Raw genomic sequence first — 14,810 nt, 5'->3', positions numbered from 1 at the left:
ATCCGACATTGTAAAGATATTTCAGTCCAAATCAAAGTAGTGGATGGCTAGAGTGGCGGAAAAATGTAGCTTCTGAATCTCTTGAAGCTTTTAAGTAAACTATGAAAACAATGAAGTCGATGCATTCGATTGATTAGATTTACACCACATCATTTTTGGCAGGAGCTTCACTAAATTACTTCCAGTTTGATTACAACTACAATAATGCTGATAAAACTTTATCATCCTAACAGGCACAGTGACTTTATTTACTTCCTATCAGCAGCAGTGAGGGGTTACATAACGCAGACGAGCTAATTGAAAGGAGAACCTACCTGTTTCTGCTCTTCTCCCAGGCCGTCCCACATCGAGGCCACGATCTTCGACACTTCACCAAAGGTGGCATTGGGGTTCTGGGCCTTGATGTTGGCTTGGGTGTCCCTGAAGAAGAGAGCGTAGGCAGACACCGGCTTCACCGGCTCATTGGGGTCCTTTCGTTTCTTCTTCTTTGGCGTTTTGGGTTTCTTGGAGATGTCCACTGCTGCTGGACGTTTCTCTCCCTGTGAAGACAAATAAAGGATTGAAACTGTATGAAGAAAGAAGTGTCGATGGATGAAAGAACAGATGGAGAAAACGACTAATGGGAGAAAAAATCTAAGAGTGGCATGAACTGCGGTGACTAAAATGATGGGCAGCATGAGTTGTGGATTGAATTGGCTAAATCATTAAAACAGTTTGAGTGTTTAAGGACCAGTTTGAACAATTCACACCCAAAGTGGTGTCTTTGAGGACCCACATGACTCGCATGTGACCTCAGCTGTTGTTGTTTGATGTGAAGCGATGTATGGTTCAACCACAGGGAGGAAACGTGGGGAAAGTCCCCAGCAGTCAACAGACCTGATGAGGCCTTTCAGATGAGTGATTCAAATTCATCCATGCTATAAACAGGTCAAGTCTCCATGATGCCAAAGCAAAAACAGCAGCTAGTGTCAACACTGGACCTGTTTTGTTGCGTTCCTGAAGTCGAAAATGAGGGGTATGTTGTAAAAAAGTGAAGTAAAAATGTTGTGCAGCTGGTGTTACCAAGGGACTAATTCTAAATAAATGGCAAGCTAGAAATGTGAAATTTACTGTATGATTAAAGAAATGACATTATAAAAAACTGTGTATTTGGACTAGCTCCTGCTGATGACTTCCTCTAGAAATGAGATAAGTACAGACTAGTAACTTTTTAGTGACTGTCAGTTTGCCAGCTTGAAAAATGCACATTTCAAATTTTGCACTGATTAAAACTGATATCTATTTCAGTCAAAAATGCAGCAGAAATGTGTCACATGTACAGAGTGTGACACATTTCCCTGATTGTATTCTCATGTATTAGTCACAAGGATAATGTGTCTGTAATGTGTTACCCACAATTCTTACTGTGATCTATCAGTCTCAGTAGCTTAGTTTTACCCCAAACACACCCACTCCTTGTCTAGAACTCTGTAATATATGAACATCTACAGCTAGTATTGACCTTTTACAGCATGGTATCACTTCTACAAAAATGCAACTAACTGTCACTGACGTTGCCCACCATAACCAGGACAGGAATTGTGGACTACTCAGCCTTTCTGGATAAAAATAATAAAGTTTTTAAAAGCACAAGTGAGATCAGGCACATTAAATTAGTTGAAACTAAACCCTTGACCACAATTAAAATAATGAGTTCAATGGCTCTGCAGGGTTCACTAAACTTTTTTATACTTTTATTTAATCCTCCTGTTGTCCTCATTTACAGGCACCAAAAAACATTGTTTCCTTGTCTGAAAAAAATCCAAAAATTCTGCAAAAAAATCCTCCAATTTCAGAAAATTTGCAAAACCTTCAGGAAGAAAATTCCAATGATTCCTTAAAAGTTTTATTTTAAAAAAAAAATCCCCCAAATTTGGCAAGAAAATTTGTGTAAATATTTTCAAAAAAAAATCAGTAAAAGTCTTCCAAAAAATCTTAAAAATATCTAAAGTGATTCCATATATATCAGTAAAACTTCGATTATTTTCTTTAAGAACGTTCACATAAAAATCAACCAAAATCCAGCGAAATTCACTGGATTTTGGTTGATTTTTTTGTGAACGTTCTTAAGAAACATTTTTTACATTTCTTTTTTCAACCAAAAAATTTTCAAAGATTTCCCAAAAATGTTGAAAATGTGGACATCAGAAGTTTCAATGTGAAAATATATATTTTTTCCACATTTTCAAACTTTAAAACGGGTCAATTTTGACCCGCAGGACGACATGAGGGTTAAGAGAGCATGAGCTACTAGTTTTTCAAAAGAGCTCATCTAAACTTCTTTATCAGGACTGTATGTGTTTTGATCAAATTTTATTGAGGAAACTATCCAGCAGCTGCCGTCAGATTCAGATTCGTGTTACATCACCGTCTCAAGTGCATTAACCTAAATTGTTGTTAAATTTGTGTGTTTGTGCTGGAAATATGAAAAAATCTGCAGCATTATCTGTGAGTTTAATGAGCCACAGCCTTGCGCACTTTCAAATATCAATTTAAAGTTCGTATACCTTGTTAGTGCGCCATTATAACTATATTTGTTTGGTCCATTTTTCTGTTTATTTTATTCCGTTCCTTCATCATTATGTCATTAAGTGTTGCTTTTATGTATCTCTGTGCCTCCTTAAAGCAGTTTGAATTACATGTTTGGCTGATATACAAGTTCAATTTGCATCTGTTTATTCAAGGTTAATGGCTGGTATAACTCAGTTACATAAGTATAGCCTTTGTTTTTATATTTGTAGGTACACCGTAAAGACAAATCAGGTTCCATTTTCTTTATTTTCCATCCATCCTGAAGCTATTGTTACCTGTGCATTGGTTAATAATGGGTGTCCGTATACGACTCATGACAAGAATGTTATTCAGTAGCATAACAATGGTTTCATTTCCCCAGAATATGAACAGTCTGTTTGGTGCAGAGTGCTTGTATCAGACAGCTACAGTGAGGAAGCTGATTTCTGTCTAGTAGATATGCAAAGAGAAAGGGTCTATTATGACACATGACATTATCATAATAACTCTTCACTGTCTACACACACACACACACACACACACACACAAATAGCTGTTACAACCCAGCCAGATATGACTCATACAAACAGAGGATAGTGTGTGTCTTTGTGTTGTTTTTTTGTTTGTTTTTTTTTTACCCTGAGTCCATCATCGTTGTCGTCCTCGTGTGCTGAACTGGAGGGAGACGGGGTGGCGGATTTACTTCCGGGAGGTGAGGGGGAATTATGGGCGATGGAGTTCCCACTCAACCCCAGCTGGGACTGGTTGATGGTGGATAACTGGTTTTGTTGGTTCATGCCTGATTGGCTCCTGGGTCCGAGTGCCGCTTCGATTGGCTGCTGGCTGCTGGTAAACCGAGAGTCTGAGTTCACCATCTGCTGCATCTGTGCAAAGACAGCAAGAGATTTGGACAGTGGATGAATTTGATGACACAGAATATTCCAGTGTGCCACTAGAGTTTCTGTACATTTACATCCCTTCACTTTCCATTCAGCCACGTGGTGCTTTAAGGCCTTCAGAATAAGCTATTTGCGGCCATTAATTCTTGTAGATAATAGTGTTTTATACTGTGTCAAGACAGAAACGGGATCAACTCGTTCTCCTTCTAAAAAAAAAAAAAAAAAAAAGCAAATGTGAAATAAAATGACTCATTCTGAGCCTCTTCGTGGTCCATTTTAAAGCTTTAGTGTGCACCTTTTGTGGCGAGACATATCAGAAACAGTAGTTCTCCTCAGTTGGTCAGGTTCTGAGTCGAACACTTGTCATAAATCCTGATGAGTTGTGTCATTTTGAAATGGCACCAGTAACGCCTGAGGTAATCGACACCCACAGAACCCCAAAGCAGCGTTTATAATCTCCTTGGATTCGTGTCATTACTGCTGTGACATTGCTATGAGCCTGCTTGATTGGCGTAGCCTCGATCTGTCAAGTCCTCCACCTGTTGGGTCTTAGTTGGGCTTCGGTACTTTCAACTTGGCACAGCAATTGCATTTAAAGACTTTAGATAACATTCAGTTCAACTAATCTCAACCTGATGTGTTAATATGGTGCAGTAAATGTTGTGAAATGTCCAATATTTTGTTTTCCCTTGGTATTTTAGACTAAATTGGTGGAGAGATGCATTGATGATGTACTAATAAAATACAGTGTGTTGCACAGCATCACATGAGCATGATATGTTCTCCAGAATCACTTTGAATTCTAAATGCGGCAGATACTCTGACATGCATGTGAATTAAACAGTTGCATGCTTGAGGCAACAACACTGAGTCTGCATGGAATTAACCAGGATAACCACACCACTCAACAGCATCTATTTAAAATCATAAATGTAAAGAGCACTGTTTAAGATCAACTACCAACGTTTTTACCAATGGTCGAACAATCTACTGCATCTGAATCTTCTCACTATACTTTTATCATAATTTATACGAACAAAAGGAAAGATCTTTGTAAAATTTAAGACAATACTAATATGAAGCAAGCCCACCTTGTTTCAAAATATATAGGCAAATACAAAATAAATGAAGCAGAGTTAAATAACTGATGTGTCCATGTGAATATGGAAGCGAAAAGCTAAAAGATCGAGCGCATACATGGTACAAATGTGAATAAAACCAGACCTACGCCCACAGTGAAAATCACCTGCTGTTACATCTTTTACCTGGATGTTAGAAATCATAATCATCTGTAAGCAAACATCTGTGCTTGCCTCATTTAGCTGCACTAATTTATAGTTTTCTATCAACAACAGATCAAACTATTATGTGAAATGTTACAAGAGTTGGTAGTGGTTTCAAAACTACAATAGAAAATGATTACAGGACTCTGCAGTGATAAATCATTTAATAGAGTCTGCTTTCATCAGCCGTGTTTCCAGAAAAAATACTGTTCTAATAAAGTCAGTGTATTATACCTTCTCACCACCAAGCAGCACACAGACAAAGCATCTAGTTAGCTCTTTAACCAGGCAATAAAGGGCTAAACAGAGGGTGGTCATTCCATCTCACATCATCAGGGGCCTTCTGCTCAACCATGACTCATTTGCTTGAAACGTTTTTATCATAAACTACAGATCTTTAAAATGACTTTTAACTCTAAGTGGAAATTTCAGGCTTTTATCTTTAAAAGTTCCTAAGATATTGTTGAAAAATAGCCTTAATGCATGGAAAAAAACACGCTGAAACTGGGTTAAACAGGTAACTTTTTAAGATTTTTACATCAGAAAGTACTTGATATGTAAAGCTAAGATGTCACAAATACCTTTGTAAGTATCCACATTTATACTAGAAAGATTTCAGGAAAATCAGAGAGGGTTGAGCAGAAACTATTCTAAAATTATACAAGAGGATTCCCTCGAAGTGCCAATTCATCACAATGATCTTATAAAGCAACTTCCTGGTAAATATAGCAGAGCATTTTGCAGCTAAAGAGTCAGATATTCCCCTAAGATGAAATTGGAGATAAAAACAGACTTAAAACCAACTAAAATGTAATTAAATAATGTGTTAAGATGAATTATTGTTAAGTTTGTTCCTTTATTTCCATATTGGGCTGAAACTGTATCTGAGGCTCGTAACACGCTCATGTAACAGACGTGGCTCTGAAACAGAATCTGAGTGCTCGGCAGGGTTAGCACAGTGTGCAGCCGCCCAGGATTCACTAATAATGAAATCTGATAGTAACCGTGGCAACAGGAAATACAGGTCTGAGGGAAGACAGGATCAGGAGTCATTTTAACATCAATTCCCACCCATGTGTAAGTACATCAGTGGAGATTTTAAACTCCATTTGCTTCACTCCAGAAAAAGTTGCCAAATAATTTTATATGGAGGAGTTCACAGGAGCAGACTGAATAAATACAAGCACTGATTTATTTTCTTACAGGATATAAAGTGACCAGACAGCCTGATCACACCTGTGAAGAGAATGGAGGGAATCTTAACCCTCCTGTTGTCTTCACTTATGGGACCAAAAAATATTGTTTCCTTGTCTGAAAAAAATCCCAAAATTCAGCAAAAAAAAATTCTACAAATATCTGAAAATTTGCAAAACCTTCAGGAAGAAAATTCCAATAATTCCTTAAAAGTTTCCCTTAAAAGTTTTATTTGGAAAAAAAATCCCCCAAATTTGGCAAGAAAATTTTTGTAAATATTTTCAAAAAATGAGTAAAAATCTTCCAAAAATCCTAAAAATATCTAAAGTGATTCCACACATATCAGTAAAACTTTTAATATTTTCTTTAAGAACATTCACATAAAAATCTACCAAAATCCAGCGAAATTCGCTGGATTTTGGTTGATTTTTTTGTGAATGTTCTTAAGAAACATTTTTAACATTTCTTTTTTTCCACCAAAAAATGTTCAAAGATTTTCCAAAAATGTTGAAAATGTGGACATCAGAAGTTTCACTGTGAAAATATTTTTTTTCCCCCACATTTTCAAACTTTAAAACGGGTCAATTTTGACCCGCAGGACGACAGGAGGGTTAAATAAATCTCATATAAAATGGAATCATTTTGAACAAATGGATGAATGTTTTTTTCCCATTTTTGAGTAAACTCTGAGCATAATGAACTTTTGCCCTCGAGTTCAGCCTCAAGTGGCATTAATATGAGTAGTCTCATAGTGACTCAGTCATCAGAGATGTTCTGTCCACTTCTCAGGAAAACAAAAGTTAACATCTCTTACACCCTCAGTGTGGGAACTTTGACACCTAACGTCACAAATATGAAGACGGAACTCGACTGATAGCGTGCATTTAGAGTTTCCCCTAAGCAAGCATTGAATAATAACGGATGTGGTGCGGTGTGGCGTGGCCCTCTCAGGAACACATTACCTGAACGTATTTACCGGCAGCAGCCTCTGAATGCTGCTGTGGTATTTAGATGGAACACCGAATGACATTTCTCTAACATGGGAAGAGGTTTCAGACTGATGCACGAGCCGGTGGAAACGCTGAAAATTAGTAGCTGTGGTTTGGCATCGGCTGGCTTCAATAAATGCCATTTTAGTAAACAGTCAAAGCACCCCGCTGTTACAATCTTCCAAGAAGCTTTTACTCTCTGTCAAACTCATTGGACAGCTTAAATCATCTACATAAAATGGTTGCAGTAGGATTGTTTGAGATATTGGTGATGCATTGATGCGTAAAAACGTATAGTTTTAAAGGAAAAAAATGAAAAACGACTTGTGAATATCAAACTTAACAATTGAAGTTATTGTTATTACATTCTATAACATATAATTATCATGATCACAGAGAAAAACTTTGAATAATGAGAAATTGTCTAAATAAATAATAAATGCGCGAGAGGAAAATACAAGACAAGTGAAGAACGGAAATTTAATTTCCGCTGCGTTGATTCTGCTGTAGCATCACGACAGCAGCGAGTGTTGACAGGAACAGGAGGTCACAAGGTCTCACCGCAGGCTGTAGAGGCTAACTATGATCATCACAATTAGAAAAACTGGTTCACTACTAAAAGCATTACGAGTGGAAAACACATAACTGAGATTTTCCTTTTGGGGTCATTTCTGATGAGGGCCTAAGAGAAAAACAAAGGGGGAACCCCTGATGGCTGAGTAATGATTGACTCATGACACGATGAGGAAAAATCTCTGGCTGTAGACAGCAGGTTCACATCACACACCGAGGCGTAAAGCACAGCTGGTAAATTCTGAATCTGTTCTGGCTTTGAGTCTAAAAAAATAAGAAATCCGGTATGGTATGAATGCACAAGAACACACAGTGACCAAATAATCTTTTACCTAAATGATTATGAAAAATTTCCCGGATAATATCGAATGATGCTAACCAAGTAATCAGAGTAATAAAGCAGTGAAATTAAATCGTTAATTCTGTAAAGCTGTTTGCTCGTCATTTAAATGATAAAAGGAAAGCTTGATAGGTATAAGGACTAACTTTCAGGATCAATATGGACATTTTGTTTTCTCTGGTTTTTAAAGGTTTGCTTAAACAAGAACAATCTAACGGAAAAGTTCATTCAGCTGCTGTTCTGGAGCTTTTGAGACTAAAGAAATAAAATTAGATTTTATGTGGAAAAGTTTTCAAAATGCACTTAAAAGCACTCAAACCTGCAAATATCTCAATGCTGATATTCAAAGGTCCTATTTTTGGACTAGAGGTGTACTAACAATTGTTTTCATCCCTTTTCTTGATGAATAGTTTAAACCAAAAAATACCAGAAACAATGAGAAGTTCTGAAAAAAAAATTAATTTACAAAACTATCAGACTAAGAAAAGTAGCAAAGTCTAATATAGGTTTATTTCATCTCTGCTCAACCACCTCTGATTTGCTTAAAACATTTTAGAATAAACTATTATTTAAAATGAAATTCTAAAACTGATAGATCAAGCACTTTCCAAGATCTTTAATTTTTTTTAAATCGCCCTTTGGCCCACTTTCAGCTCCTGTTTTCACACATTGAAATTTGAGGTTATGTTTGAACAATAATATCTCAGGAAGTATTAAAGATAAAAGCCTGAAATCTTCACCGTTATTTCTCATCGTGGCTTTGGTGCAATATTAGAGAAGTAGTTGAAATATTATGCGATTATTGGTGAACCGCACTAAAAATCTGACGATGCAGGAGTTAACGACGGATACTTGAGACGAAACAAAACATGCAGAGTACTATGACAAAAATGACAAAAGTTATTTTCATTGAATTGCCATCAGTGATTGAGCAGATATGACAAGTTGTTAAACAAAAACAAAAAAGGATAAGTAGCTCAGTCTGTTGTGGAGTCCTTTTTTTTTTTAATGTTTCTCAAATAAAACTTAGAAAATATTTTTTTACATGTCCAAACCCTGAATCAATGTCATAATGAGAACTGAAAAATTCTGACTTTTATCTTTAATAGTTCCTGAGAGATTGTTTTTTAAACATAGCCTGAAATTTTTCAAAGTGTGAAAAACGTGCTTTAAATAGGTCAACAGGCATTTTTCAATGACATTTTCTGGCTAAGCGAAGATGGTAGAACAGAAATTCTTCTTAAAGTAACCTGGTCTATGAACCTCGTCATCCAATATCTGGCATTAAACACGAAAAGTATTTGTACGATCAACTATTGAATTCATCCCCTCTATGGGACAGTAGCTGAAAATGATCTTACAGACACTTGACATGCTGCATTGAATGTTTTATCACAGTGCTAATATATACCATTATGCACGTTTTCTAGGAATATAATTGAAAAACTGAGAGGGGAATGTCTACTTTGGCTCATCTGTTTACAATGACTGGCACTTTGCATAGTAATGTCAACAATTTTCAGTATTGTTTTTTAAAGACAAACCCAATAATGTTTCCCTTTGAAGATGCACTTTGGTGAGAGTAGGGGAAAAAAACTCCCTTCTAACTGGTAGAAACCACCAACAGAACCAGGCACAGGGAGGGTGGTCATCTGCCTCGCCTGGGTGGAGTGAAACCAAAAAGCAATATCGGAAATATTAGAAAGATTGCAAATTTGGCATAAAGGGTGTAGTCTCACTGTAAATATTGTTGCACTGCCTAACCAAACGGTAATGTGGAATTTGTTCTTGAAGATTTTCTTGCAGAATTTTGCTCTTTTCTTTGTTCATACATTCAAACTTCATTCAGACAAACTGCTGGTGCCAAGTTAACAGAGCACAGCTAGAAAGAGGTCTTTTTTCCACTACATCAGTGCATAAAAGACAAAAGGGGGAAAAAAATGTAATTTATTAAATGTAAATGTCACAGAATATGACTTGGAACTAGGGTGGAGCAATATCAGCAGCAGAAAAGCGGCAACACATTCTGTAAGCTAATAATTCTGGAGTCAAACCTTCAATCAGACGGTAAGCACATAGAGAAACAGAGCAGCCCACATCTTAAAATTAACTGCAACTGAGTAGTCTTTCCTCCTCTAGGAATAATACACACACATTGACTTGAGTCTTACACCCCCCCCATACACCCCGATTAGGCTGAGCCGAGAGCGGTTGCTAGGCAACCATAATTCATGGATTGGTAGTAAATGTATGTTAGTATGAAAATATAAAAGTGAGGTAGAGAAAAGGAGATAGAGAGAGAGAGAGAAAAAAGTAGGACTGAGACAGACAGAGATGGAAAAATAAGAGCTTCCCTTCAGGCAACTAAAATAATTATCTCCATTGTTGTACAGTTAACAGACAGGTTAATCACAAGCAAAGAGAAGAGAAACAAACCTGAATTTAATTAAAAGTTATTAGAGAACAGTCTGTGTTGTGGTGTTTAACAGTCATTCTCATTCAACTAAAGTCACAGTTCAACACGTCTCATGTTTTGTCAAACTGACACTTAATATTACAGCAGGCACATTCAATATGGAGATGGAGACGACAGACAGAAAGACTGAGAGATCAGGAGTGGGAGGTGAGAAAGTTTCATTCTTAATAAAAATGAGAGCAATCTTTATTACAGATACTGACACTTGAACACTTCTGGCAGCCCTCTGAACAGCCAGTTTCTGTGATAGTTGAAGAAACTACGAGTCTGGGGTTTCTTTACTGTACGACACACAGTCAGCCACATCTGAATGTCACAGCTAAAAGCAAGATTTTCACTTTACTGTGAAATGAAGACTTAAAATATGAAGCAAATGTCAGATCGACCAGCTGCCATGACCGGCCTTCAAATAACACTGCCCCGGGCAAAATCCTATTTCACACAGTTAAACTGAATAAAATATGAAAGAATACAGTTAAAACATATCCGCTGGCAGTCAGTTCAAATCTGAAGACTTGCTGAGATTCTCAATTTCCTCCTAATAAGTAAAGTCAAAGTACATCTGAGCGAGACTCAGATTCAGAGTCCACCCTGAAGTGTGTCTTTTTAGTATCAATCACAAATCAGTGTGTCGTTTCCTCACTGCCGGGAGCAACAGCTGGTCAGCTAGACTTTACCACAGTTCCAATGACTTTAGTGCTGAGAGGTTTTGCTTCAGTAAAATGTCCCAATCCAACATAATGCAGTAAAGCCTAATGTAGTCCATCTGTGTGGACATTAGGTTTCAAATGATCACAGAATTACCAAAATATGACTAAAGGCACTGATGCTGGCAGCACTTCAGAGGCTCCAGAACTGATTTAGACAGTCAAAACCACAGAATCAGCAAATTTTAATGAGGTTATTTCATGAAATGTTAAATAAACTAGTTTATTTGATCTGTAGAAAAACACATTTATTGCAACTCGAACAAAAACTTTCTGCTTCTCACTTGCTCTAAATGGAAACAGAAACGTATTTCTAATTTCTGATTGTCAAACTAAATGGAAAGAGCTCATTTACTTTCAAATAAATGGGAGAACACCAATGTTTGGTCCCTATTGAGGTCAGCAAGAACTCAATCTTCCATCCTCCACAGCTAGAAATTTACTCAAAGTTAAAAAATGACTAAGAACAGAAGATACATAAGCAGACGCAGAAAGACCTGCATACCACAAACGTGAGTAAAAACTAGAAAAACAGCAACATGTTACTTCAGAGAACAGAAAGAACCCCCAGATACAACTCAGCTCACAGCTATAATGAACATTTGGTGCTACTTGGGCATAACAGAATGAAACAATAAGTATGTTTTTCCAGGGTAAATGGACATAAAGAACCAAATTGTTAAATTAAAGAAAAACCTGCTCCATCTTTAATGACTTTACCCAGAATTACACTTGCAAAAACTGACATCTAACAAGTAAAATAAAATAAAAAACATCCGATGACTGCTCCTGTGAATTTCTCCATATAAAGTTATATAATAAATTAAAAGTCTAGAATAAAAATAAATTGCACTATTTTTTTCAAACATTTTTGCCTTTCAACATTTTTTCAAGATCAAAATATTATGAAGTTTCCACCCCTGCTAAAGCCAGAGTCGCACCACTTTCACCTTCCATTAATTTCATGAAAAACAGTCATGACAGCATTTTGTGCAGAGTTCAAACTAAATGACACTCGATATGCGTAATCACCAGTTCTTTCTGTGTCATGCCATTGGAAGAAAGAGGACGGGACTGACCTCTCCTCTCCCTGCTGTGTTAAATTTTTAGTCAGAAAAAGCAACTGAAAACGTGTGTGATTGTGCAGAGTTTTTAAAATGTTTTGCGATCCCGTATGGACTCATTTGTAGGGGATAAGCACGGTAGAGGTCATATTTCTGGGGTGACTCTTACAACAATACAACATGGGGGTAAATGGCAATCTCCTGCTCTCTTTCTCTACATTTTCTGTCTCTCTCCACTGTAAATATCAAATAAAGGTGGAAAAAAAACAGCAGACAAAGTAATAATCAAGCAGTAAATATGCTTAAATATCACAATGGTCAATTTCATGTTGTTTGACGAATTGATTAACCTTCCTGTTGTCCTCATTTACGGGCACCAAAAAAAGTTTTTCCCTTGCCTGAAAAAAATGCCAAAACTCAGCAAAAAATTCCCCAAATTTATAAAAATTTGCAAAATCTTCAGGAAAAAAAAATTCCAAAAATTCCTTTAAAGTTCCCCTTAAAAGTTCAGTTTTTTTTTTTAAAAAATCTCCAAATTTGGCAAGAAATAAAAATTTAAAAAATTTTAAAAAATTTAAAAAATGTAAATATTTTCAAGAAATGAATAATTTTTTTAAAAAAAATCCTAAAAATATCTAAAGTGATTACATATATTAGTAAAAGTTCTTATATTTTCTTTAAGGACATTCGGAAAAAAAAATCTATTTTTTTTTTGCTCCAAATGTTCCTAAAGAAACACTTTTTTTTAGCATTTCTTTTTTTGCACCAAAAATGTTCAAAAATTTCCCAAAAATGTAGATGTTTTCTCTGTGAAATTTTTTTTCTTCATATTTTCAAACTTTAAAATTGATCAATTTGACCCGCAGGACGACAGGATGGTTAATCAACTAATCGGTGCATTTTTAGTTATATGCATGAATCCTATTCTAATTCTACTCCCCCATCTCCCTACTGCCTGTTCCTGTTGCATACATGCCAAGTATTCACACTGTGTGACTTATTTGAGTCCACTCACCACAGACAGGGTGCTGGTCATCGGGCCGCCGTCCGGGCTGAACGTGCCGCCGTCCTGGCTCAGCATAGCGCTTCCATCCTGGCCACCGGGCATACCGGGCAGATCCATGCCCTGCAGCTGGTAGGGGTGGTGTGGAGCTGAGCTGGAGGGGGGGTCCATGGGGTGGTACGGTCCAGACGGGGAGTCGTGAGGGAGGCGTGGGGGCAGCATGTGGTCTGGCAGGGTGGGCGGGGTGATGGGCGGGATGTTGAAGTCGTCATCGCCCAAACCACCCACTTGGTACGACTACAGACAAAAATGAAAAAAACACAGTTATGTACAATTCGCATGGGATCAGTATTCCCTGGGCATCTCTGGTAGGCAAAGCAATGCAACAGCAACAAAAAAGATACATACAATCATAATAACCACAGACAAAATCAAACCAACAACAGTGCTTCTCTGCTTTGACTAAGTAAGCTGGTACAAGAAGTATGTTACAAACATCTTAACCCTCGTGTCGTCCTGCAGGTTAAATTGACTCGTTTTAAAGTTTGAAAATGTGGAAAAAAGTATATTTTCACAGTGAAACTTCTGATGTCCACATTTTCAACATTTTTTGGTGGAAAAAAAGAAATGTTTAAGAACATTCACCAAAAAAAAAAAAAATCAACCAAAATCCAGTGAAATTCGCTGGATTTTGGTTGATTTTTTTTGTGAATTTTCTTAGAGAAAATATTACAAGTTTTACTGATATATATATGTAATCACTGTAGACATTTTTAGGATTTTTTTGGAAGATTTTTACAAATTTTTTAAAAATACTTCCAAGAATTTTCTTGCCAAATTTGGGGGATTTTTTTTTCTTTTAATAAAACTTTTAAGGAATTATTGGAAATTTCTTCCTGAAGTTTTTGCAAATTTTCAGAAATTTGGGGAATTTTTTTGCTAAATTTTTGGATTTTTTTTTAAGACGGAAACAATATTTTTGTTTCCTTAATAGGAGGGTTAATATTAACCCTCCTATTAACAGGAAGGTTAATAGTGAAAAAAATGGGGGAAAAAAAGCAAATCACAAGCATGAAAATTGCATAGTCCACCACACATCATTCACCTTCCTCTTCAGGCGTTACATTTGAGTTCTTGCCATCATCAATACAAGGCCGCCATATCTTCTTAAACACGTGTTTTTTCGATTTCAGTATACATGTTATTCTTTCAAATGGAAGGCTTGTTGCATCTGTCTCAGCCACTGAGTCACAACTGGTCTATGAGTCTTTTTCCATAACAGTGCAATGCATTTTTTGGCATTAAGCAGTCTAAGGTCTATGAATTTTCTTTCACTTTTATTGAAGTTATGTTTTTCTGGACCCAACAAAAACAGTTCAGGGTTCAATGTGATTTGCTTTGAAATTATTCTTTCAATTGTTACTCTCACCTCTTCCCAAACAAAGTCTGTTTTTTACTCAACTTTATTGACATTACAGCCCGGATGTGATGTCAAATCTGTGCACTTTGCAACATCTGCTGTTGTCACGCTGTTAGCGCTGTATGTAGTTGTCACGGCAACAATATATAATATGTCAAAGCAGTAACGTGACATGAGAACAGCGGGCAGTGTTGTCCGGATAACGGGCCGTCAGGGTGTTTTGTGTTAAGCCTGTTGAAAGATAGGCCTAGAAAAACGCATGTCATCCATCTCAATATCCTCCCAAATTTCCCTCTTCTTGTTTCTGATTTT

At 36.7% G+C, this 14,810-nt stretch overlaps 1 protein-coding gene across 2 annotated transcripts in view; it reads right to left on the bottom strand.

Annotated features, from left to right (window-relative positions):
• Positions 1-14,810, bottom strand: part of tox (thymocyte selection-associated high mobility group box) — a 68,389-nt gene that overhangs the window by 13,018 nt on the left and 40,561 nt on the right. For both annotated transcript variants that reach the window (XM_023291827.3, XM_023291828.3), the window contains exons 4-6: positions 13,091-13,375; positions 3,189-3,434; positions 315-539 (exon numbers count right to left, since the gene is read on the bottom strand). In XM_023291827.3, the coding sequence (XP_023147595.1) occupies positions 315-539; positions 3,189-3,434; positions 13,091-13,375 (756 nt within the window). The remainder of the gene's footprint in view (positions 1-314; positions 540-3,188; positions 3,435-13,090; positions 13,376-14,810) is intronic.

Source organism: Amphiprion ocellaris, chromosome 10, assembly GCF_022539595.1.
Source record: "Amphiprion ocellaris isolate individual 3 ecotype Okinawa chromosome 10, ASM2253959v1, whole genome shotgun sequence".
Lineage (NCBI taxonomy): Eukaryota > Metazoa > Chordata > Actinopteri > Pomacentridae > Amphiprion > Amphiprion ocellaris.
Note: the sequence above shows the minus strand (reverse complement) of the source record. Positions and strands in the feature narration are given on the sequence as shown.